The sequence below is a fragment of the Sorex fumeus genome, unplaced genomic scaffold (assembly GCF_029834395.1).
Source record: "Sorex fumeus unplaced genomic scaffold, SorFum_2.1 ptg000061l, whole genome shotgun sequence".
In the NCBI taxonomy this organism is placed as follows: Eukaryota; Metazoa; Chordata; class Mammalia; order Eulipotyphla; family Soricidae; genus Sorex; species Sorex fumeus.
The window spans coordinates 54,493,788-54,520,302 of NW_026606118.1; the positions used below are offsets into that span (position 1 = coordinate 54,493,788).

Genomic DNA, 26,515 nt, shown 5'->3' on the forward strand with positions numbered 1-26,515 from the left:
AAAAATTTTTGTGCTTGGGTTTCAGTTATACAATGATTGAGTACCCATCCCTCCACCAGTGCCCATTCCCCACCTCCAGTGCTCCCAGCATCCCTCCCACCTCCACCACACCCCCATCCCACCACACCCCTGTGGCAGGGCATTCCATTTTGTTCTCCTTTTGGGTGCTGTGGTTTGCAAAAGAGGCATTGAGTTGCAATCATGTTCGGTCTATAGTCTACTTTCAGCATGCATCTCTCTTCCTGGGAGGAATCTCCCTACACCCTTTACTTGGTGTTCCCCTCTCTATCTGAGCTGCCTTCTCCCCCAGCATGTGCGGCTGGCCTCCAAGCCATGGAGTGACCCTCCTGGTACTTATCTCGGCTATTCTTGGGTATTAGTCTCCCATTTTGTTACTTTATATTCCTCAGATGAATGCAATCTTTCTATGTCTGTCCCTCTCTTTCTGACTTATTTCACTTAGCATGATACTTTCCATGTAGTACCACTTGTATATAAATTTCATGACTTCTAGTTTCCTTTTTTAATGTAATCAAAGAAATAGGATGACTTTTAGTTATTAAAACTGGAACAAAGAAATTAACTTCAACAAATGAAATTATTAAAGCTCCTTAAGTCTTATTTTCTTTTCATCAAAAACATAGTAATAATATTAATAGTGCTTCCCCTATATTCATCAAAGGGTTGTATGATATGATTTTGGTAGACGATATATTTAATATAGAATATGTTTAAAAATAAACATATTTACATGAATGAAACAGAAGAGAAATTCTGAATTTCATGTCTTCAACTTTAATTAAAGGAAAAACACATGTTTTGAGGGAGATATCAGGGGTGCTCAGGCACTATTCCTGGCTCAGTGCTCAGAGGTTGTTCCTGGTTGTGTTCAGGAGCCATATGGTTCTGGGGGTTGAACTAAGTCTCCGGCACACAAAGCACGAATTCAGTTCATTGTGCTCATACTGGCCCCCAAATATTCTTTCATTTAAGTTTATCATTCCAGTGACTTCAGGAGGCAAAAGGGAAAAATAATGATTAGTATTATTAGGAAGTAGACTGACTACTGAGGAGAATAGTGTGTGGCATGAGCTTCTCATGTCCAGTGTTCTGGAATATTCTCCTTAAATAAACAATAACACAGTTTTGATAATAGATCTTTAAAAATAAGTAAAACATAACCATAACTACAAAGGCATAAAAACAAAGTATCCTAGATATTCTAAAACATCTGAAAACATTAGTAAAGTAAAAGTAAAGTAAAGGCCCTCCCATTGATCATCGATTTGCTCGAGCGGGCCCAGTAACGTCTCCATTGGAGACTTTGTTGTTACTGTGTCTGGCATATCGAATACGTCACGGGGAGCTTGCCAGGCTCTGTCGTGCAGGCGAGATACTCTCGGTAGCTTGCCGGGCTCTCCGAGAGGGTCGGAGGAATCGAACTCAGGTCGGCCATGTTGGCTGTGTGCAAGGCAAACACCCTACCCGCTGTGCTATCACTCCAGCCCTTCTAGGAACCCTTAAACTTTGAAACCCAAAACAGTTAAAATATGATGCTTTCTTTCCCCTGGGCCCCAAAACACTTTCTGGAAAAGACATTTGTATTCCATTGGTCACTGCAGCACTATCTCAATAGCAAAAGTTTGGATACAGCTGGAAGATCTATGAAGAGATGAGATAAGGAAACTGAAGAGTATTTATACAATGGAATATTACAATGGCTATAAAAGGGAAAAATCATGCAATTTGCTGCTATGTGTATGGAATTGGAGTAAAGTAAACCAGAAGAGGAATACAGAATGTTCTCCCTCCTATGGGTGACACAAAGAAACATAATATGAGGATAGCAAATGTTCAAAGACAACAGAATGAGAACTGGTCTTAGAACTGAGCTTACTAACATTGGGAGTATGGGAGTCTTTGGGAGGGCAAGTCAGGTTTGCTTAGAGTCATATATGCCTCTATAAAGTACCCAAGAAAACCCAAAGTTTATTTATAGCTCACCTGGATCTCACACCCATGCATCCCTAGGTGCTTTCATAACACCTGTGTGCCTGGCAAGTTGATTCCCCAGATTGATAAGACCTCCTCTACAGGCACTGGAGAAGTTGCTCAAAGGGCTGTGAGCAGTCCTTGCATGCAGAAGCCCAGGAACAGATCCCAACATTGCATAGTCCCCAGAGCTGGTGGGGCCTTGAACACTCCCATGTGTCACCCCAAAGCAAATTCCCCCATATTTACTCTATAGACACTGATGGTTTAGAATAAAGTAGGACGCCTGCATCACAACAAACGTTTGTGTCTATGAAACGAATGAAGTAACAGGAAAGACGTTCCAGCGTCATGTCTGACACAGCATTGGGGTATTAAATGACAAGTTCCCTTCTTTGTAATTGAAACATGGATTTTTTAATTCGTTTTATAAAACCTTAATGTTATTTCTTTAAAGGGAGTTATGAAGACATCCCTAGTTTAATCTAGTTTATTCAGTACCTGTGGACTTCCTGTTAGATTGAACCTCATGAAATTGACAATAGTTGATGGTTTCTAGGCCTTCATAAAATGCAATTCTGTGCGCTTCAACCTAATATTATCTCTGCAAGAGGCCCTGGAACCACCCTGCCCTGTGGAAAAATTATTTCCCCAAACCTGGGAAACCACATGAGTTCTGCAAAGTAGCTACCTACGGGCTCCTCTCTTTATTCATACTCTTTATTCACTAGCCTTTGCATTGGCTCTTAGACTGAAAGTATGAGAAAACAATCTTCAAAGTATCGAGAAGCCTTCTGTGGAGGCATGAGAGTCACCTGGGCTGTCAGAGGAAACTGGAAAGTTCCTGAGGGAACTTGAGGCCAAACAGTTTTCACCTCTGACTCCCGGGCAATTCTGTCCAACACAGGCCCTGAACCCATCCCAACATCTCCATTCCTGATTAATCCTAGAGTCTGCACTGAATGGTCTCTTCCCGCGGTCTGCATCATGCCACTGAAAGCTAAAGAGACCAGGAGTATTCTGGGTTTTTCTGGTCATGCTGGCATATCTGAAGGATGACATATCAGTCTCTGAAGTCATAACAGCTGAGTCCCCAAATAGAGAATGGCCAAGGAGAGTTGTAGAACTCCTTCTCAATAGCCAAGTCTCTTCTCTAAGGAGAGTCCTCATCCAATGATTGTCCCAAGGGCATTACACTCCTGAATCAGTAATGCATCTGAAGGATCATCCCCACTGCTACCATGGGTTGTTCGGAGGTCTTTGGGGACTCATCAGTTTAATATGATTTAAAATACAGTAATTCCCCCTTCTCCTGGCTTCCATTATTTGCATTAAATACATAACAAGAATTCAGTCCGGAAACATTATATATAGTAAGATGTTTTTATAAGACTGTAACATACTTTTAATTTCAATGTGTTGTTATAATTTCTCTATTTTATTATCGTTCATCTTTCATGTTCCTAATTTAAAAGTCAAGCTTTATTACAGATATATATGTGTAGGGTAAAAAAATCATAGTTTATATATGTGATGTGGTACCATCTATGTTGCAGGCCCCCGCTGGGGCTCTTGGGATGTAAGTCCTGTAATAAGAGGGAACTTCTGTCCACATGATGAATGCCATGTCTCAGAATGTTTATACCTATCACCTTTGTGTCAGCAGGGGGCACTCAAAGTCAGTTTCCCACAGAATAGGGCACTGTCATCCAAGAAGGATCCTATGAAACACATAAACTGAAATAACCCAAGACTGAGAGGAAAAGTATCTGAGACCACAGTAGAAATTTACTCAATGGAAAGTAGACCAGCATTTCCAAGGATTGTATTTTGCATGACTTGTAGATATTTGAGAGGATAATGCAAAGTAGATAATTAGAAACTTGAAAGTGTAACTTGAAAGTGTAACATTAATGAAATAATGGCAATATCTGTAAAAAGTCATTTAGAAATTCTAGGAAGAAACAGTGAGGCAAGAAGGGATTCTACAATGAGACAAGTTAAATTTGTACTATAAATGATGTGAAAGAAATACTGTTTTCCAGTATGGACGATTCTCAAAAAATTAGAAATTGAGCTCCCATTTGACCCAGCAATACCACTCCTGGGAATATATCCCAGAGAGGCAAAAATGTATAGTCGAAGTGACATCTGCACTTGTTTGTTCATTGCAGCACTCTTTACAATAGCCAGAAACTGGAAGAAACCTGAATGCCCAAGAACAGATGACTGGTTAAAGAAACTTTGGTACATCTACACAATGGAGTACTATGTAGCTGTTAGAAAAGATGAAGTCATGAAATTTACATACAAGTGGTACAATATGGAAAGTATCATGCTAAGCGAAATGAGTCAGAAAGAGAGGGATAGACATAGAAAGATTGCATTCATCTGGGGGATATAAAGTAACAAAGTATGAGATTAATACCCAAGAATAGCTGAGATCAGCACCAGGAGGATCACTCCATAACTTAGAGGCCAGCCGGGTATCCTAGAGGAAAGGGCAGTTCAGATAGAGAAGGGAGCACCAAATAAAGGATGTTTGGAGGATCCTCCCAGGAGGGGAGATGCATGTCGAAAGTAGACTATGGACTGAACATGTTTGCCACTCAATGCCTCTTTTGCAGACCACAACACCCAAAAGGAGAGAGAGAACACAGGGGATTGCCCTGCCACAGAGACGGGGGGATGGGGGGATGGGGGTGGGAGGGATATTATCCATGGTGGTGGAAAATGGGCACTGGTGGAGGGATGGGTATCTGATCATTGTATAATTGAAACCAAAGCACAAAAAATTGTAAATCTACAACTTTAAAAAAAAATAAAATAAAATAAAGGGAAAAAAAATACTGTTTTCTCAGAATACTGTTTTCTTGGTAACCAAACCCTCATAGGTCAAGAAATTTAAGAAGTAATAGTTCTCACACATATTTCTGATCCATTTATTTATGTTTTCCATACAATGTAGTGGCAGTTCTTCCTGAGGCAGCTTTTTTTTTTCTTATCTGTGCTTTTAGATGTTAAAGTAAAATGTTACTTTTACATTGAAAGTTCATCTTTTTCTGTGGCTTTTCCTACCAAGTAGACTCAAGTTTTTTTTTTTTTTTTTTTTTTTTTTTGCTTTTTGGGTCACATCTGGCGATGCACAGGGTTATTCCTGGCTCTGCACTCAGGAGTTACTCCTGGCGGTGCTCAGGGGACCATATGGGATTCTGGGAATCGAACCCAGGTCGACCACATGCAAGGCAAATGCCCTACCCGCTGTGCTAAAGGCTCAAGTATTTTTAATAAAAAATCTTCTATTAATATATCAGCATTAAATTCTGTTATTTTTCATAAGACACATGACTTAGACTTTATACCTAGAAACACAAACCTATTCTTCTTAAGACTTCTATTTAAAGCATTAGTAAAATACCTAAGGAGAATGATATTTCCTGATTTGAAGACTTTTGTTGAAAAACAAAAATTTTGTTTTTATCTACTTTTTAAAATGGAGCAAGTTACTCTGATATCCTTGCTAAGAATGTTGGTTCAAGTGGTTCTAGAGAGAAAATCTGATCACCTGGTATCTTTACTTTTGGGGAAGTAAATTGAATGACATCTGATGTTTGCATTCGCTTTGCAATGCTGAAGACAGCATCACTCATATAAATGATTGGCCTCAAATGTACTTGTTAAGAAACATACAACAGAAATAAATTGTTCTTGATATGTGTGTGGACTGGGAACACTCATGTCCTTTATAGATGTTCACATAAGATGCCCATTGGCAATTATCAATCAGCTGAGCCCAAAACTTAAAAATGCATTGGGGCTATCTGTTCTTGTTTACGGGAACCTTAGACATAATACCCCCGCCTACCCAGAGAGTTCTCTCTGTGGTTGGAAGAGAATGCAGTGAAAATAAAGTGTTAGTAGACAACAAAATAATAAAGTAAAAACAATGTAATGGTTGTAAGAACAAAAAACGAACAACAGGGGTAATTGCTAACCATGATTCTACAAATTTGTATTAATTAATTCAAAGAACTGAAAAACCGCTAATACCCAATGACAGCACTGATAATTCCCACCAGCACACTTACATGAATCAGTTGTTTCAGTGAGTCAGGAAGCTTTTGTCTCAAGCAATCCAACCCATGTCATCTAAGCTGGTACTTCTTAAAACTTAAATGGGATACCGATGATCTGTGGCTCTTGTGAAATGCAAAAATTTTAATCAATTGGTTTAGGAGCTTAGAGCCTGAGTTACTGCTTAATGAGAACCCCACGGAGGTGCTACTGCTGGTGGTGGTCTATAGTCCCCAGATTCTGTTGTCAGATTGGTCTGTGTGCTTAATGTAGTGTGTGCTTTAAAGGGTCTGGGAAGTGTTAGGTCATGATTATTTCTGAGAGGTTCAGGATTATTTGGGGGGGCTTGGGGGTGGTTGATCCATAAGCAGCAGTATTCAGGGCTTTCTCTTAGATCTGTGTTCATGGACCACTCCTGGAGGAGGCTTAGAAACCGTATGAGATGCCAGGGCCAAGTGCTTTGACCCCTGTTTATATCTCTAGCGTCCAGGAGTTAAGACTCCTGGTGTGCAATATGCCCAAGAGCTACAACAATAGTCAGCTTTGTTGAATACTTAACTGGATTTCTCTTAAAAACTCATTATTTGATTTAAAATTTTTACTCTGTAATTATTTCATTAGAAAGCAAGGATGCTTCTAACTTTTTTCTTCGGCCACAAATAAGGAGCACTGGTAAGGACTGTGGTTTGTTTGCATTTTGGGTTTGTTTGGTTGTTGTTTTTGTTTTGTTTGTTTGTTTGGTTGGTTGGTTGGTTGGTTGGTTAGTTGGTTTACTCCTGAAAGGGCTTACTCCTGACTACACTCAGGAATTACTCCTGGTGGTACTCAGGGTACCGTATGGGATTCAGGGGGAGTGAACCATGGTCCTCAGCATGTAAGGCAAGAACTCTACCTTCTGTACTATCTCTGTAGCCCTCTTTTGGGGGGTTGAGGGGGTGGGGCTCACAGAAAGGAGTGCTAGGACTTACTCTTACCCTGTACTCAGGGATCACTCTTGGTGAAGCTTGGGGGATACGGGGTGCCAGGGACCAAACCTCGGTAGGCCACGTGCAAGGCAAGCTACTACCTGTTCTACTATCGATCCAGTCCCAGGACTCTGTTTGACTTGCTGGGAAGATCTACTTGCAGGTGCAGTAACACTCCACACTGCAGGAACATAAAATTTTTTTTTAATGGGCTGAAGACCACAGTTTTAAAAATCACTTTAAATGGCTCCAGGGGGAATCCAGAGCAATAGTACAGCGAGTAAGGTACTTGCTTTTAATGTGGGGGACCCGGTTGGATCTCTGGCATCCCATATGGTGTACCTGCTCCACCCCTGCTTCTAGCTCCCCCACAAGCCCACCCGAGCCAAGACAGGAATAATTCCTTAATGCAGAGCCAGGAGTAACCCCTTAGTGCTGCCAGGTGTGGGCCAAAAACCAAATAAGTAAAATATTTTTTAAAATAAAGTACTCAAGGGATTAGCCAATTGCTGATTGCATAGCCTATTGTTGAGGGCAGGCCTGAGGTCACCACATAACAGATAGACTTGACTTGTAAAGTGTTCTAGCTTTGACAGTATTTTACAGTGATCCTTCTTGTCACAGATACTGATGACCAATAATAGGTTTCACTCAGTTTGTCTCTTTCTCTCCATATTTTTTTACCACCGATAGAATTGTCAGTTAAATGATCCTTCTTGGCTGGCAATAGTTGGCACTCATATCAGTCTTGGATTCAGATTCAATTAACCTGAACATTTATATATAACAAACACATATCTATGCACACATGAATGTGTACATAATGGAAGAAATGTAGTTTCATGATTACAATACAATTTATAGTTCTTCTAGTCTTATGTAAATCTCTCATTCTTTAATAAGAACAGCTTCTTTTCAGGATCAACCATTGTACATAGCTTGCACAAGTTTCTTCCCACTACTTTTGTTCTCTGACATATGCCTGCAAGATCCACATTGACGGAAGAGCCTCCCAAAAAAGTGCTTCTTCATTGGAGAAGATGCAATATAAGGGATGAAGTCAAATGAATCCAGCTTGTCTCTGATATATGTTGAATACCTGGAGGTTGAAACCGTAGCTTCATGAGCCAGATGGTATAGGGGTTAAGATATTTGTCTTACATGTGGCCTACCCCAGCTCAGTCTCCAGCGATATAAGGTCTCCACAGCACCACAGGGATCAACCTTCAATCCCAGATCCAGGAGTAGCCTCCAAACACTTCAAGATATGACCAAAACTCCAAAAATAAATAAATGACAGAAACTACAGGTACCAGACTATCTGGGGTGAAATTTGAATTATATTCCTGACTACCTGGCCACATTAGGAATATATATATATATTATATATATATAGTCAACACACACACATATATACATATATAATAACGCCATGATTTAACACCAGTCCTACTACAACCAGTATGACGTTCCCTATATCTATGTTCCCAGTTTCCCACCAAAATCTGCCCTTTAGCAGGCCACAAACAAATCTACTTCATATTGTTTGTAATAATACTTTAGCAAATGGAATTAACAAACTTAGATCAATATAGATAACTTTATGATAATTGTTGTATCTCACAGTGATGTTACTAAAGTCATTGTCTGAGAATTTATTGAGCTGGTTTGTGCTAGTTGAGCCTTAGATGTCATTGCTTTTTCTCATTGAGCTTGGTGTTCTTCTAGGCAACTTTCCCAGGAGATTTGCTGTGATCCTACTGGGCTGACAGTGCGATGAAATTTAGAGGTGTTGGTCCAGGAGTTTTAGAGCTGGGATGATTTGGCATCTTGATGAGATTCAGTTGTGGAGCTGGGCCATTTCCGGAGGGTGTCAGGTTTGGCTTTGGGCTGATGTGCCATCAGGCAGAAAGGAGAACTGCCTGCCCCCATTCTGTAAAGCCTCCAGAATTGTCAGCACCTAGACTGTCTCACATGGAAAGATTCAGCTGCTTGTTGTTCTTTTAGAGATTAGCAGTTTCTATGTCAGAGGGTGCTGGCTATGACTATTGGCTTCTGTGCCTTCAGGCAGAAAGGGAATCTGGCATTATGAATATACTTAATCTCACCCCATGGCTTCATCTGCCTCAGACATTTATTGTGAGGATGTGATGTGTTATCAGATGTAATGGGTTTTGAAAAGGTATCACATCTAAAACACTAGAACTGTGGCCATTATTAGTCCTACTTGCAGTCTTGATGTTTAAGTGAAGTTTTTAAGCACTGTGCAATTCTGTGATCCAAAGTTATACTCAGTGTTAGCTGCAACCATGGAATTAGTTTTGCTTTTAGTAACTTCAACCACAATAGGTGTTGAACATCATATTGCTGTTGGAAAGGCTAAGTGTCTTCTGCCCCAAATTTGTAATAGGTTGAAACAGTAATTTTTGTTTCAAAGCTCAAAGCGTCTGAACAAGAGAGACTCAACTTTATATAAGGTTTTATTAATACATACTTTCTTTTTATGCCATTGCATGAAGAATAGATGAAGCCTACCCTCAATAAAATAGAAAAGGTATAATTGTGAAGAGGAGAGTAATGGTAAGGAGGACCATCAGGAGCATTAAAAACTCTGTTTTCTTTCTAGCTTTAAAGAATGAGTCATGACTCTTTTGCAAACCACAACACCCAAAAGGAGAGAGAGAACAAAAGGGAATGCCCTGCCACAGAGGCAGGGTGCAATGGGGGTCGGGGGGGGGGGGGGGTTGGCGGGTGGGAGGGATACTGGAACCTGTGGTGGTGGAAAATGGACACTTGATCATTGTATAACTGAAACCCAAGCACAAAAATTTGTAAGTCTACAATTGTACCTCATGGTGTTTCACTAATAAAAATTTTTAAAAAATAATGAGTCATGAAAATAGCTTATATCTGCTTCTCAAAAGAATGCAGATGCCATTTCAGTTTCATGGGAAAAATAGGTTAAGGAGATCATGCTGCCTTTGGAAAGCTTACTTTGACCATATGCCAAATGGCAAAATGAATGTATTAAATTTTAAATCGCCTATCTTCAGAAGAATGTGATGTGAAACATATTTAGGAGTTAGCCCCTTAATTTAACATTAAACATACTAAAAATGTCCTCATCAATTATTGACAGCTCGATATTAAAACAGAGTTTTCATCTTAATCTTCAGAAGATAGAAGCCTAGCTATTTTTAGAATTACATTTCCCCCTACCACTTTCAGCTGCCACACAAGTGACATTCTGAAAAGAATTACCTTCCTAGATTGGTCTGCAGGTAGGTGAGTTATGTGTCCGCTCTGCATCAGCAGTCCGAGGTCCCATAGTCTCGAATTCAAATGCAGCACACTCAGTGAAGCATATTGTTATGAAAATTAATGTTGGGAAATACATTGGAAAAAAGGCCCGTGAATAATCTCAACTCTGTGTACACTTCCTACTATTCTGAGTTTTGTTTTGGTGGCAGTGTAGAGGATCAAACCTAAATCTCATACATAGAAAGTAAAAGTATTTGCTTTACCATTGAACCTCATCCCCAGACTGCCTTTGTTATTAAGTATTTAATAACATTTGAAAGTTCGTAGCAAGGCCATTTCTGAGAAAATGGAACTTAGGACCAACTATTTTTGTTTATTAGTGAATCACTGTGAGGTACAGTTACATACTTACAAACTTTCACTTGCCTTTCAGTCATACAATGATCCAGTACCCATCCCTCCACTAGTGCCCATTCTCCACTACCAATGATCCCAGTATCCCTCCCACCACCCCTACCCCACACCCCACACCCCTCCCTGCCTCAGTGGCAGGGCATTCCCTTTTGTTCTCTCTTTCCTTTTGGGTGTTGTAGTTTGCAATAGAGGCATTGAGTGGCCGTTGTGTTTGATCTATAGTCTACATTCGGCACTCATCTACCAATCCGAGAGGGTCCTCCAAACACCCTTTACTTGGTGTTCCCTCTCTATCTACGCTGTCTTTTCCCCCAGCATTTGAGGCCGGCTTCCAAGCCTTGGAGTAAACCTGAGGACCAATTATTTTTTGTCCTCATGGTCAAGCAAATGACTTTCCTAGAAGTGACTTCAGATTTGAGGAATATGAAAATTCTTTTTACAATGGTGGTCTCCTAACTGAAGCATAACGCTCATTCCAAAGGTTCTCACCATAACTCATATCATACATCAAAATTCTACCCATCTTTCCTAGATCATTTCGTCCCTAAAATCTTTAACACTTAACTCCATGCCCATACCCTCTCATGAATGTGAACTCTCTCTTTTTCTCTATCTTTCTCTATTATGAAAAAATTATGGGATGATTATAAATAACTGAAAGAAGGTGAAATTCAACTTAGATGGAAGGAAGATGTATGTTTTGGGGAAGAAAAGAGGTAATTAATGGTATATGAGAAACAGCATACACAATTTTACACAAGCTCTCCTATTATATTGTAGCTTGGAATGTCTGTTTTGGAGGTGGAGAGCATATGTGGCAGGACTCAGGGATGCCAGAAATGGGCCCATGGTTTCCACATGCAAGTGCACCAATGCTTTGATCCATCTTTACAGTCCCATTATAGAGTATCTTAATGTGTTTAAAGTTTATTTGTTGAATTTATATAAAGGTAGCTTTGAGAGAAGAAAGAATTTACCAACATATAAAGGGAAGAAAGAGAGGAGGAATGTTTCTAGCAATAACATTTTGCTCAGTTCATTATCAAGTGAATCTTTTTAAGAGTGTAAGCATCCTATATGGTGCCAAGTTGGCACTCAATAATGAATACTTGAGCAAATGTATTGCTGCCCCACAAGTTCCCATAGTCCAGTCAAAAGTGAAGCATTTACCTCAATGATAACTTGGTTATGAGATTATTATAAAGAAGGATTCCTCATATATGTGAGGATCATCATTCAATCCTTGGCACATATACCCTCAATAGATAGATATTAATAATATTCTAATTTTTATTTTAATTGATTCTATGATATATAATACTATTAATAATGGTTACTCATGCACATAGTTCTATCACAAATGTACCCTTCCCTCTCCCAAGGACTCCAACACCTTTTTCTCCCAACTTCTTAAACTGTGTGGATCACTTATCCATTTTAAAAGTTCAGGAAACAGAGGGGTCACAGACATAAGTTTCTCAGTCATACACAAATCCCAAATCCTGAACCAGGTGTGTGACTCTAAAATATTCCCTAGTAATGTGATTCTGTACTATTTCTCATTTCCTCTAATAGATCAATATCTAAATAACTTTTAAATGCAATCCTTGTCATCTTAGTACACTAGATAAACTATACAGGAGACTATGCATTTTATCAATTATGTGTGAACAACTGGAGCTGATGACAGGTACCAGCATTTGTACAGATTAATGATCAGAGAAGAGAAGTTGATGGCCCTCAGGAAGAAGGAGGAAGCTGACATTAACCCTCAGGAAAAGTTTCAAACCAAGGAAGCCATTTGATATTGTCAACTGGAATGTAACAACATCCTTGATCTGTGTTTATGAACATGCAGATATGTTTAATTCGGTGGCATATAACCAAAATCTTGCCTACTATTCAGTTTGCCTTGCCTTCCCTAAGTGGGGAATACACTCTTCTCCTGAGGAATTCAGAGACCCCTTAGAGCCTTACAGATGTCCTGGGCTGGCAGATAGCATGACAGTATCCCAAAATAGTACATTTCTCAGCAAATCCAGTCATCCCCATGAGGGCTGGGGGAAGTGCTGGGTGGGACAAGGTGAATCTTCAGTGCAGGTCCTGGCATAAGTTGCTAGGGAAATTTCACATACCCAAAGCGTGGGCAATTGTTGCAGGAAATCAAACCAAATAAGAGTAGGCATATAGATGGTTCTATCTGTGTATCCCTTTCAGACTACTTACATGAGAATTATCACCTATGAACGGCTGCTAGGACAGGTTCTTAATAAACCCCTTACTTACCTCTACTCAATTCACCAATGCTAGTACTCACAAAACAAATGTAAGTGTACTGGGATATATGTCACCATTTATGATATTCATCATACACAAAAATTTTGCAGATCAAGTTTCATTCTAGTCATTAAGATTTTCGGGGCAACGATCCTCATTAGCTTAGAATAATGTTATGTAATTGTTTAAGCTGTTCTGAAAACTTGGACTGCAGACTTTATGGTGATGCCCTGGAAGGTTTGCATGTTGGACATATTTCCAGAGTAGCAAATGAAGCATTTCTTGTTCACCTTATACATCCTTCATTTTATGAACCTCTCCCAAGACCCTAGTAGAGCATGGTCATCTATTTTTTGTAAATTTACAAAGGTTATTTTTTCTTAATGTTTTTCTTTCCATTCTAAAAACTCACCTTTATGTCTAATTTAGGTTTTGTGTGTTTTTGTTTTGTTTTGTTTTGTTTTTACTTACAGGAGGCTGTCAAGTTGTACAACCATTAGGTTCCACCATCCTTAGATACATTCCCCATTGAAGGATTATTCTTGTTTGGAGCTCCTGTATCTTTTCTTAATTTAGGATGCCTTTTCAGCAGATTTGGGATAAAATCCCAAATAACAATGGTGGGTTTGGTGTCTAAATATTGAATGTAATCAAAGTAGCGAGAGAGTAATGTGGAAATCGTCTGCCACACAGGTAGGGGGAGGGTGTGGGATACTGGGTTTTTTGGTGGTAGAAAATGTGCACTGGTGAAGGGTTGGGTGTTTCATCATTGTATGACCGAGACTTAAGCCAAAAACTTTGTAACTGCTCTCACGGTGCTTCAAATAAAAAAAATAAATAACTCCAGCTATATCACCCCATTCAAAATTTTAGAATTCCTGGAATGCATCACCATGACATCTCATACTTTACACCACTTATATACCAGGAGTAGCACACCACATAGGATCGGATGCAACAAATCTCAATTAAGAAAATGTTAACACTCTAGGTTCAACCTGTAACAACATGTTGGTAATCTCTTATACAAGGGCTTAATTGCTCCAGGGTCAGATGCAACAATCTTGACACATTTTTTTTTCAGGAAATCTTTTTTGATCATTTTAAGAAAATTATCCATAACAAGCAATACAAAAATAACTTATTTAGGGCCTGCTGTTGGGGAAGACTTGAGTGGTGGTTGGGAAAATTGGAAATAATGGTGGTGGAGTTGGTGTTGGAATATTGAATGTAATAAATCACTGTGAACAACTTTATAGAAACTTAAAAAAATTCTCTGCTGAGACAAGCTTGCCTTTTCAGGACAAAGCAGATCCTTTTACGGCTTGGGGTCTAGAGTTTAGGGTCTGAGCTCCAGCTCTTTGTCTTTCACAAGGATTTTGGTGAGAGGGATAAAGATTTCTTGTGCAAAGTATCATTTCTCAAATCAGCATGTGGCATGATGTCCGTCCACTTATTTTTAATCAGGGAAGATGGGTGGAGAGCCTTCTTTTCATAATGATTTTCTTATTTAGGTGGTAGCAGGACCACAAATAGAACAAAGCATCATTAGATAGAAGTCTGTGTGACCTAAGAAGCCTGACAGGTTAAAACCAGATAAAATCCTCATAAGCTGGTCTGGTTATTCCTTTCACATGAGAAATTTGCATTCAAAAAAGATTTCCTGAAAAAAAGTGTATCATAGCAGAGGTTTTGACAGGAGGTCCTTCTGAGCAGCCTATAAAATCTAGTATGAATCTTAAACACAGGATTTCCACAAGACTTGTCAGGGGTTTCTATTGAGAGGTGATAAACCTAATGAATTGTTTCATTCTTTGGCAGTTTCTTGGAGGTATTATCTGACAGATGAGAGCCTTGTTATTTTGAGAGATGCTGAATTTCTTATTAAGATAATTTATACCCAAAAGGATCATAAGTATAAAAATTGAAACATGCATAAAGGCTTGCAACACTTTTTTTTTTGAACGCAGATAAAAAGGCAGAAAGGACAAAGCCGTCTCTTTAATAAAAGGTGCCAGGAAAGCTGGCCAGGTACTTGCAAAAGAATGAAACTGAACCACTATCTTATACCCAATACAGAAATTTACTCTAAATGGATTAAAGATTTTTAAAAAATATTTTTATTAGTGAAACACCATGAGGTACAGTTGTAGACTTACAAATTTTTGTGCTTGGGTTTCCGTTGTACAATGATCGAGTACCCATCCCTCCACCAGTGCCCATTTTCCACCACCACTGATCCCAGTACCCCTCCCAACCCCCTAATCCCCTCATCCCACCCTGCTTCTGTGGCATGGCACTCCCTTTTGTTCTCCCTCTCCTTTTGGTGCTGTGGCCTGCAAAAGAGACATCGAGTGGCAACATGTTCGGTCTAGAGTCTAGTCTCAGTATGCTTCTCCCATCCTGGGGGGATCCTTCCAATACCCCCCATTTGGTGCTCCCTTCTACATCTGGACTGCCTTTACCCCTGGAGTGTGAAGCTGGCCTCCAAGCCATGGAATAAACCTCCTGGTATTTATCTCGGCTCTTCTTGGGTATTAGTCTCCTATTTTGTTCCTTTATGTTCCCCAGATGAATGCAATCTTTCTATGTCTATCCCTCTCTTTCTGATTCATTTCGCTTAGCATGATACTTTCCATGTAGTACCTCTTGTATGTAAATTTCATGACTTCATCCCTTCTGACAGTTACATAGTATTAAATGGATTAAAGATTTAAGGAAACTCCTAAACCAATGAAACTCCTAGAATAAAACATAGGTGGTAAGCTCCTTGGTTTTGCCCCTTGACTCTGGTTTCTGGGTGCCGTTTTAAACTTGACCCATATCAGGGCTGAGGCAATAGTACAGTGGGTAAGGTGCTTGTTTTGCATGCGGCCAATCTAAGTTCAATCGTTGGCATCCTGTGTGGTCCCCAAGCCTTCTAGGAGTGATTCCTGAGTGTAGAGCCAAGAGTAACCCCTGAGAACTGTTGGATGTGGCCCCAAAACAAAATAACAACAAAAAAATGACCCAAACCAAAGACAACAAAAGAAAAAATAAATTAACAAGTGGCACTATAGTAGAATGGCTTCAGCAAGGGCATTCAGAAATTCTATTATAAATATTATTATTTGTGCCCCACATTTAAGAAAGGTTCCCAAAATGGTTTATAAAGAACAAAACCGAGTGAACTAAAATAGAAGATAAGTTAAGGAAAATAAAGATAGATCTGTACATTGGAGGCAAGATGGAGATCTATCTACTCAGAAAAACTTAAGAGCTTCACGTGAATCTTGACTATCTGTCATAGCTGAGCCAGCATTTTGTTTCAACGGTAAAATGATGACAACAGTTTTACCATTCTTAGGCTCCAGAATATAAAGATAAGCCTCACTTTAAATGCAGTTGGATGGTCTCTCCAGGTCCTCAAGAAGAAGCTCTGGGTAGAGCAGCACCATTCTTTCAGTGTCAGGTGATTCTCCTGTCCAAAGCCACACCCTTTCCAGAAAGACCCTTTGGTGGCCACTACATTCGTCCCAAACCTGTTTCAGTTGAAAAGAGTTCCAAGTTTTTTCAGTTATGTTAATTGATCCCTCATACTTTACTCTACTTTTTCCTTGTCTACCTCTACAGAAATACATGTACATACACATGCCTAGTGCAATCATACCTGAAATGAAGCAGACATCTACTTAACTGCTTTCCTGTAGGAAAGATATACCATTGTTTTGACTGGCTTTATTAAAACTCAGTCCTCTGATTCACTCCTAGAGCTGCCTACGTTAGTTTCCTAGAACTGCTAAAACAAATATTACAAACCAAGTGACTTAAAACAACAGAAGTATATTGTCTCACAATTCTAAGGAGTAGAAGACTAAGATTCAAAGTATAAGTTCCTTCTGAAACCTTCAGGGGGTATCTTTCTTCACTATTCTTGGCTTTTAGTTATTTCTCTGTTCATCTGTGGCATTATTTCACTAGCACATGATTTTTTCTCCTCCATTTTTATGTGTTCTTCATATATATCTGTCTTCACATGGGGGGGTTTCTTTTCAGTACACCCACAATATTATAGTAGGTCTTCCATTATGAAACCACTGCATTATGACTTCAATTAATTATTCTCTTAGTATATTTATAAATATGATTTTATTCTGTGGTAATGCAAAATTTGACATTTGTCAAAATATCTTGTCATTTGATTTGTCCATATTGACTTTCTGCCTCTGACCAGAGTAGCTAAAGCACCTCAAATCCTCAGCCACCTTTTATCTTCAAGACTCTGAAGAAAATATCCTCCCCTTCTTCATCCCTGAGACTAAAGGAGCCAACTCTGGTATTACTTTTTCTATTTCCAAACATGTTCATCCTTACCTAACCACTTCTTCTCTCATACAGATAAATACCAACAACTCTTTATAAAGCCCTTATTCTTGTCTTAATTATTCATTATTCTTATCCATCATTTTCTGTCTTTTCTCTCTCCCGCAGTTTTATATGTTCAACCAATAAGTGTTTCCTTCATAATGGTGAGGAGTCTTGATCCTGAGTTTCCATGTAGTTCACATCCCAGCTCTTTCTTTCTTACTGACAAACTTTTTCCAACTCCTTCTCTATCTTATTCACTTCTTAATCAATATTTTATCTATATTTCATCTCTTTCAATAGGTTCTCTTTCAGCCAATAACTTAACGCTTCATCGAATAATAACACTTCTTAGATCTCCACTATGTGTTATTCTTAAGAAACTCACAATACCCTCCTTTGTCTCCATGTCTCCATGGTGACTGAATCCTCACTTTTTCTGAAATCCTGTCTGTAATACAGTAAATATTTTGGGAGGAGGCATACCTGTCAGTTCTCAGGGCTTACTCCTGGTCCTATGCTCAGGGATCATTCCTTTCAGGGCAAAGGAAACCATATGGGGTGTGCAGGATTGAACCCAGGTCAGCCACATGCAAGGCAAGCACCTCACCCACTTTTCTCTCTATCCAGTCCCAATGCAGAAATTCTTTAGGTCTTTGGGAGTTCTTTTTTTTTCTTTTTGGGTCATACCCAGTAATTCACAGGGGTTGCTCCTGGCTTTGCACTCAGGAATTACTCCTGGCAGTGCTCAGGGGACCATATGGGATGCTGGAAATAAAACCAGAGTCAGCAACATACAAGGCAAACGCCCTGCCCACTGTACTATCACTCCTGCCTCCAGCCTTTGGGAGTTCTTATTTTACATGAGGTCAAAAACACTTTCATAATAATACTAAGACATTTCTCATCATTTCAGTTGTGCTGATAGTTACTAATGCCAACTAATACTAAAGCACAATAGGTATAAATGATGGTTAAAATAGTGATTAAAACTGCTGGAACTTCGATTCAAGAAAATATCAATTTGGGGGCTGGAGAGATAGTACAGTAGGTAGAACACTTGCCCTGCATGCAGCCAATCCAGGTTCAATCTCCAATATTCCATATGGTCCCTATAGAACTGCTAGGAGTAATTTCTGAGTGCTGAGCCAGGAGTAATCCCTGAGCATCACTGGGGGTGTCTTCCCAAACAATAGGCAAAACATTGATGTTACTTTAAAATACTGTTAATAAGTCAGTCAACTATTAATTTTATTAGCCAACTACCCTTGAATAGATGCATATTTTCTAATCTGAATGGCAAAAGTAGATGTACACAAAAACACTTCTGTGCATACCAGAATTTGTTTGACTTGAGAACTCATTCTAAACTGTGCTATGTTGAAGTATACATTCATAGGACACTATCTTCACTTAAAATAATAACCAAAAAAAGGGGGGGGGCTGGAACGATAGCACAGCAGGCAGAGAATTTGCCTTGCACATGGCTGACCCGGGTTTGATTCTCAGCTTCCCATATGGTCCTCCAAGCACTGCCAGGAGTAATTCCTAAGTGCATGAGCCCAGAGTAACCCCTGTGCATCACTGGATGTGACCCAAAAGCCCCCCCAAAATGATAATAATAACCAAAACCTTTTAGTTATGTAGACTTTCATGCTTTGCAGATGTTTTCTCAAAAATGAGAGTATTACTTCAAGAAAAATAACTGTGTTTGTTGCCAGTGGTAAATAATGCCCTTTCAAATAAAAATTAGAATTTAGGAAAATATTCATCAATATGTATCTGACAGCTTTCCAGTCTCTGAAAACCTTTGGATAAAATAAATGGCAACCCAATTAATGCAGTTGTTTCTATTGTATAATGAAATGTGCAACATTTGGAAAAGCATCAGGGATCAGGGAACCAGTACTTTTCAGATGGCTCAATACTGTTACAGAATCATATTTGGGTAAAAAATCCATTAAAGGTACTGATTATATAAATGGAGTGAAATGTAATCAAATAAAAATGTTATTCCATTATACTTTTAAATTCAACAGTGTAGTGCACTTTAAGAAGTTGCCACTTGACAGTTTTATAAAGTATCAAGAAAAAATATTCACAATTATTTGAAAAGCTATTCAAATTCTCTTTCCCTTTTCCAACTCCCAATTTGAGGGATGCCAGCTTTCAGCTTTCCTTTTCACTCACAAGACAAAACAGTGTGGCATATAGCTAATGTGAGGTCTCAGATATCTTAAGTCAAAATTAGATGGACAAAATTTACAATGTTAACCTCAATAGTTCTTTTCCTTATTTTGGAAATGCTGTTTTGCATTAAAAGACTTTTTGCTCATAATGGCTTTATTACTGTTACTTTAAGATAGTTTCGTTAAGAAATATTTTCATTTCTCAGTTTCAATTTCTGGCACAGTAAACACTGGTTGGATGAAAACCCACAGTGATCTTTAGAAGCCTCTATAATTTTGAAGACTAAAGCAAGATTCTTAAACCAGTGTTCTGAGATCACCACTATAACATTTACTTAGAACCAGTGGCTATAGTAACTCTGGAGGAAAAGGAAGAATTTATTGGGCATGTGAGGTACCAGACTGGAAGAAATGAGCAGCCAGGGGACTACAAAATATGACTGCGAGCCTGGCGGGAGCCTGGCATCAGAGCCACACAAGATTTACTGGAATATCAGTGTGGGACTCCTGCAGCTTGCTCTGTGTGTTACCGTTCTACCTCATGGTGCATCCAGAAGTTAACTGGGTTCAGTGTGCTTCTAGCCAATTCTGTCTGATATCTTTGCCTTGGCAAATGAAATGTTTATCATGTCACTAATGGAAAACAAAGAGTGATGGCCAACAAGTCTCTAACTCTTGGCCTGCTGTCACCGTCATTACTACTTCTCACAGGCTTGTGCAGAATACAGACCAAGTAAATGTTGTTTATTTTGATTATTGTATGGAGTAAAAAACTGGTTCAGTGAGGTCGGGCTGAGCCCCAGATTTGTGAAATATCTCTTTTTTGCCTTATTGGCCTGAACATCAAAATTACTTCTGTCACTTGCCAAACATAGCTTGGTGATGGTAATTGCCTATAGCCCTCTTGGGGAACAGTGCAGAAAAATCTCAGTCATTGTTGACGTCTGCAAAAATTCACAACAGAGGAAATATCTTGCCCATCCCTTGTCACCAGTCACTTAAGCCTGCAGTCAGGACTCCTTGATGCCTTTCCATAATCCTGACTCTGCAGGTCAAACAGCTATAAACAAAAGTCTAGTTGAGTTTTATGTGATATAAAAAAAAAGATTTTAAATGAAATATTAAGTGAAAGACAAGGAATTATGATTCAAAGTGAAAGGTTATACAGTTACTGTCATTGTCCTCATATAAAGCCTTTGAGTGGAATCAGGAATTGGAACTTCCAAACTGGAACTGGAAAAACATCTTATAAAGAAGACCTTAGTATTTTGTCTTAAAATAAATAAATGTGGGGCTAGAGCAATAGCTCAGTGGGTAGAGCATTTGCCTTGCATACAACTGACCCGTGTTCATTTCCCAGCATCCCATATGGTCCCCTGAGCACCGCCATGGGTAATTCCTGAGTGCAGAGCCAGGAGTAGCCCCTGTGCATCGCCAGGTGTGACCCAAAAAGCAAAATAAATAAATAAATAAATAAATAAATGCATGTGTAAAATTCTTTATTGGGGGGCTAGAAAGACATTGCAGCAGGTAAGGCAGTTGTTTTGTATGCCACTGATTCAGGTCAACTCCGGCTCTTAGGCCAACTCAAGTAGCCCATATGACTCCCTGAACCCCACCAACTCTGACCCCTCAGTCCAGAACCAGAAGTAAACCCAGGACAGTGCCATTGTAAGCTACCCACCTTCATCTCAGTTTCGATTCGTTATTCGTCGATTGCCTCGAGCAGGCCCCAGTAACGTCTCTTTCATCCTAGCCCTGAGATTATATTCAAGGCTCTTTAGGAGAATGAGACCCATCATTGTTACTGGTATTTGGCATATTTGGTATGCCACGGGGAGTTTGCCAGACTCTGCCCTGTGGGCAGGCTACATTCGATAGCCTGCAAGTTTGTCCAAAGTAGGAATGAGATAATAAGATGTCATAAAAAGATGTCCTGATAAGATATCGCACTGCCGCAAATGCAGCCGCGCGGTTCCGGGATCTGGATTTTATAGTCTCTGAGTCTTGGCCGTTGATGGGATTACATGGTCCCAGGGGGCCAGGTGGTGGGTGTGACCCCCGCCTACTGGAATTTGGAGGATCTGGGTGGAAGATGCTTGACTCCAATCCGAGTAGGCTTGGAGATCTCAGCCCCAGAACCCGCGTGGCTTTGTCCCTCTGCCAGTACCTTCATGTGTGCGGAGAGTGGTCTCAGCATGGTGGTGGCTGGTCCTGGAGGCCTTCGGCTGCCGGAGCCCTGGTCGGGGCGGGGAGGAAAGCTCAACCCGCTCCCCTCCAAGGGGCCCCGGCGAGGAACAGCCAGGCACGGGGGCAGAAGACTGCAATGTTCTCATCCGGGAGCTGGATTTTATAGTCTCTGGGTCTTGGCCATTGATGGGATTATACGGCACCAGGGGGCCAGGTGGTGGGGTGTATAATAAATATACAAACCTACGACATTTTGCATATTTTCAATTTTTTTATATTTCAAAGCCTATTTATTGGTCTTCTACATATTTCAGAACCCATATGATACTGATTTTGTTACCATGTTTAACAAATACAAAGATAAAGTGATAAAAAATTATATGTGAGCAATGTTCTACTTTATTTTATATGAAGAATGATCAGTTTGTTTACTTGGCTATTTGATTTGTCAGATTTGGTATCATTCTCAAGATCAATGGATTTTTCTTCTGTTTGTTTTCATCAGGAAAAGTTTGAGGGACTGTTCCGGACTTACGATGACTGTGTGACGTTCCAGCTATTTAAGAGTTTCCGACGTGTGCGAATTAACTTCAGCAATCCCAAATCTGCAGCCCGAGCCAGGATAGAGCTTCATGAAACTCAGTTCAGAGGCAAAAAATTAAAACTCTACTTTGCACAGGTAAAGTGATTCCACACTCATTCCTTTGCTTATATTTATTTATCGTCTTTTTAAAATGTAAATGGACCCCTTTCTACATTCCAGTTGGGTTGTAGACTAGAGTTAGTTCACAGAGAAACAAACTTTACAATAATTCCCAGACAGGAGAAGCAGAGCATCAGGACCAGGGACAGATTGTGGGGGGTTAAGATCCTGAGCTCTAATCTGGGAAAGTCCAGTGACCTCAGTGGGCTGTACTTTCCTCATCTGAAAGATGGAGATGGTGATCATTGTCACTGTCACCCCGTTGTTCATCGATTTGCTCGAGCGGGCACCAGTAATGTCTCACAACAAATTGTGAGACTTGTCATTACTGTGTTTGGCATATCGAATACGTCACAGGTAGCTTGCCAGGCTTTGCCATGCAGGTGAGATCCTCTCGGTAGCTTGCCGGGCTCTTCAATATTAACCCATATTATTGTTATAATAATAACATGAATTGTTATGTGTTAAAAGGCCCAGGATTTGGTGATTAATTTTGTTTTATGCTATGAGGACCATCCCCAGCAATGCTCCAAAGCTAGCCATGCATGTATTTGGAACTTGAGTCTAGAGTATCATTACATACAAGTACATGCTCTGCTACTTGAGCCACATCCCTGGTCCTCTGAAGTATTTGGTAAAATCACTGTGAATGCCAGCTATTAATTGCAATAAAAATGCTCTTTCACATCTATTCCTAACCTTCCCGGTAGGAGTAGAATTAAAATTTAAAATATTGGATAGTTTTTGTAAACTGTATACCTTTCAGTTGAATCATGTTCGTGATAAAATTTGTAGGAAAGTAACTTGTAGAAAATAAATTTTGTGTTTTATTTTACCCAAAGGTAATGTCTGACTACTCCCTCCTCAAAATTTATATATATATGTCACTGTATATATGTTTGTATGTATGCATATGCATATATATGTGTATATATGTCACTTTTAGTGACCTATTATATGATTTAGAAAACATGAATGAGCAAAATGACCTAATTATAAGTGAAGTTAGTAGTGAAGGGGCTGGAGCGATAGCACAGCGGGTAGGGCGTTTGCCTTGCATGCAGCCAACATGGTCAACCCGGGTTCGATTCCCAGCATCCCATATGGTCCCCCGAGCACTGCCAGGAGTAATTCCTGAGTGCATGAGCCAGAAGTAACCCCTGAGCATCACCGGGTGTGACCCAAAAAGCAAAAAAAAAAATTAGCAGTAAAGAAGATAAGGGTTGCATGATTTGATTTATATGAATTATATAAAATAGTCAGATCCATATCATGAAAGAGCTAAGAGTTCAGAGAGAGGGGGAACCTCCTCTATTGAGAAAATTAGTAACTAATAAATGATCAAACAGTTTTAATTAAGCAAGATAAGCCAGCTTTAGAGATCTGCAGTACAGCATTGTACCTATAGTCAATAATAATATATTACCCACTTTAAAATTGTTGGGAGTTGAACATGTTAAATATTCTAACCAAAATAAAATAAAATAGAGAGTTCTGAAAGATAATACAGCAGGTAGGGCATTTTCCTTACATGTGACCAACCTGGGTTCCATCCCAGCATCCCACATGGTCCTCCAAGACCACCAGGATTGATTCCTGTGTGCAGAACTAGGAGTAAACCCTAAGCACTGCCAGGTGTGGCCAAAAAATAAAACAAGATAGAAGCTGAGATAAATATAAAATTAAAGAGTTAGTAATTAGTGCTCAAACCCTGCTGGGTCCAACCTGGGGAGTGGTACAAAAAGTGACCAATAGAGAGATAGTTTAGACAGAGCAAAGTCAGTTTATTGAAAGAGTCCACTTGTCAGATACAGTGGAGACCTCACAGAGAGACCTAGTATCATTAGGGGACACATTTCATCTGTGTTGCTTCAGAAGTGGAAAGATTCTGCTTTCCTTTTGTCCTGGAAGGGGGTGAGCAGGAGACATATCTCCAATTTGAGGAGAAAGTAAACTGCATTTAAAATATTCTAAGCCAACTGCATTAAGTGATATACAAATAATAATATGAATCAGCTATGAAATGTTCTAAGTCAATCAGAGAGATAATAGAATGTACGCAGAATAAGCTGATCCCACAAAGGGAACAGTGTGGTCAATTCTAGGAATTTGGGTAGCAAAGGCATAGAATGTATGCCTTGCTAGACACCCACTATTGATAAGGCAGGGGTGCCTAGGCCAGTTCGAGGAGCTGTGGGGCAGAGTGGAGCAATGTAGCCCTCCCGAGCCTTCTGGGCACAGTTGATTATCTTTGCAAGGAGAGTTTCCATCTGCCAAGCCATTGAAATGGGGGTGTATACTATGCATCTCTTTTAGGGGGCTTTTGCTAGACCACTTCAAGGAATGTGGCTGGAAAAATAGTTCAAGGGTTAAAGTGCTTGCCTTTCAATCACGAGCACCACATGGCCTCGCCAGCACAGAGCCAGGAGTGGCCCCCAGCACTGCTGCTTGTGGCCTAACCCGACTTACTCCCAAAGTAAACAAGGAACAGACTTAGTCCCACACTGTTGTTGACTTGTGTGACAAAAATGCAAACTTCCGTTTCTTCACCTCTTAGGGAACCCCACATGGTTTCCTTTGGAAGTTAAACATTTGAACCAGTAATTCTTTTCCTAGTTGGATATCTAAAAATAATTGACCACAGACTCAAAAAAAAAAACCAACTACACACATAGGGATAGCAGGTCTTTCAAAAGATGGAAAGGACCCAAATATCTATTGCTGGATGAGTAAAATAGCTTATCTATCCAATGGAATATTATTCAGCCACCAAAAAAAAAATCCAAGTACTGATATATACTGTAACATAGATGAACCTTGAAAACAAGACACTAAATGAAAGAAGTTAGATCTCAAAAGTCATATTTTCTATGTTTTCATTTGCATTAAATGTCTGTAGGAGGTAACAGCATAGAAAAAGAAAGTAGGTTAGTTGTTGTCAAAGTCTGACTTCTGGCAGAAATGATTATGGCCTTTTGATACTTTGTATTTAGAGAGTCGTGGTAAGTGTATTGGCAATGAATTGCACTTTAAAATGGTAAATGCCATGTTATATGATTATCGCAGAGAAAATAGAGAAAAGGAAAGGCAGGGAGGGAGAGCTGGGGACAGAGACACAGTGGGTGGGGGATAGGGGGGTGGAGTAAGCCCCAGTAGCACCTGGAAACTTGTTAGCAAAGCAAATTCCCAGCTCGTACCCCAAATCTGCTGACTCAGAAACTTCAGGAGTGGGATTCAGCAATCTGTGTTTTAGTACCTTGTCAGGTAATTGTGATGTATGCTAAAGACTGAAGTTCACATTTAAAGAATTAAATAAGATAATTGAGCACACAGGGTGGGGAAAGGAGTAATTATTATTATTATAGTCTGGTTCATTGGTTCATTTGTCACAGGATAGAAATGAGACCCGGGGGCAGAGTGATAGTATAGCTTAAGGTACTTGTCTTGCGTGCAACTGCCCCTGATCTCTAGCATCACAAAGTTCCCTCAAGAACCAGCAGAAGAGACAACCCCCCACCCCACCTCCAGCTCAGAGCCATGAGAATCCCCCATGTGTATGGCCCGAAAGGTGAGACTCTGGCTTAATACACCATTATGGCACAGCTGAGACCATAATGAATAATGTTTCTTTTTCTGTCCCGTTTTACAGGTTCAGACCCCAGAGACAGATGGAGACAAGCTGCATTTGGCTCCCCCACAGCCTGCCAAACAGTTTCTCATCTCGCCCCCTGCATCTCCTCCTGTTGGCTGGCAGCCCATCAGCGATGCCACCCCAGTTCTCAACTATGACCTTCTCTATGCTGTGGCCAAACTTGGACCAGGTGAGCTGGGTGACCCTTTCAGAACAAAAACAAAACATTTATCAGCACCTAGAAAGGTCATTCCGGATTAACCACCTTGGAATCTTGAGTTCCCAGTAACGTCTGCATTCCTAGTAGATTGACTGCTCTATGTGAACAATGAGAGGAGCAATAAAAGGAAACTTGTTAGCAAAGCAAATTCCCAGCTCGTACCCCAAATCTGCTGACTCAGAAACTTCAGGAATGGGATTCAGCAATCTGTGTTTTAGTACCTTTAAACAGGTCTGTACCTGTTTAAAGCACTTT

General features: G+C 39.9%; 1 protein-coding gene across 2 annotated transcripts in view; it reads left to right on the forward strand.

The window, feature by feature from the left end:
- Positions 1 to 26,515, forward strand: part of RCAN2 (regulator of calcineurin 2) — a 310,286-nt gene that overhangs the window by 257,736 nt on the left and 26,035 nt on the right. For both annotated transcript variants that reach the window (XM_056126138.1, XM_056126139.1), the window contains 2 exons: positions 22,212 to 22,385; positions 26,059 to 26,230. In XM_056126138.1, the coding sequence (XP_055982113.1) occupies positions 22,212 to 22,385; positions 26,059 to 26,230 (346 nt within the window). The remainder of the gene's footprint in view (positions 1 to 22,211; positions 22,386 to 26,058; positions 26,231 to 26,515) is intronic.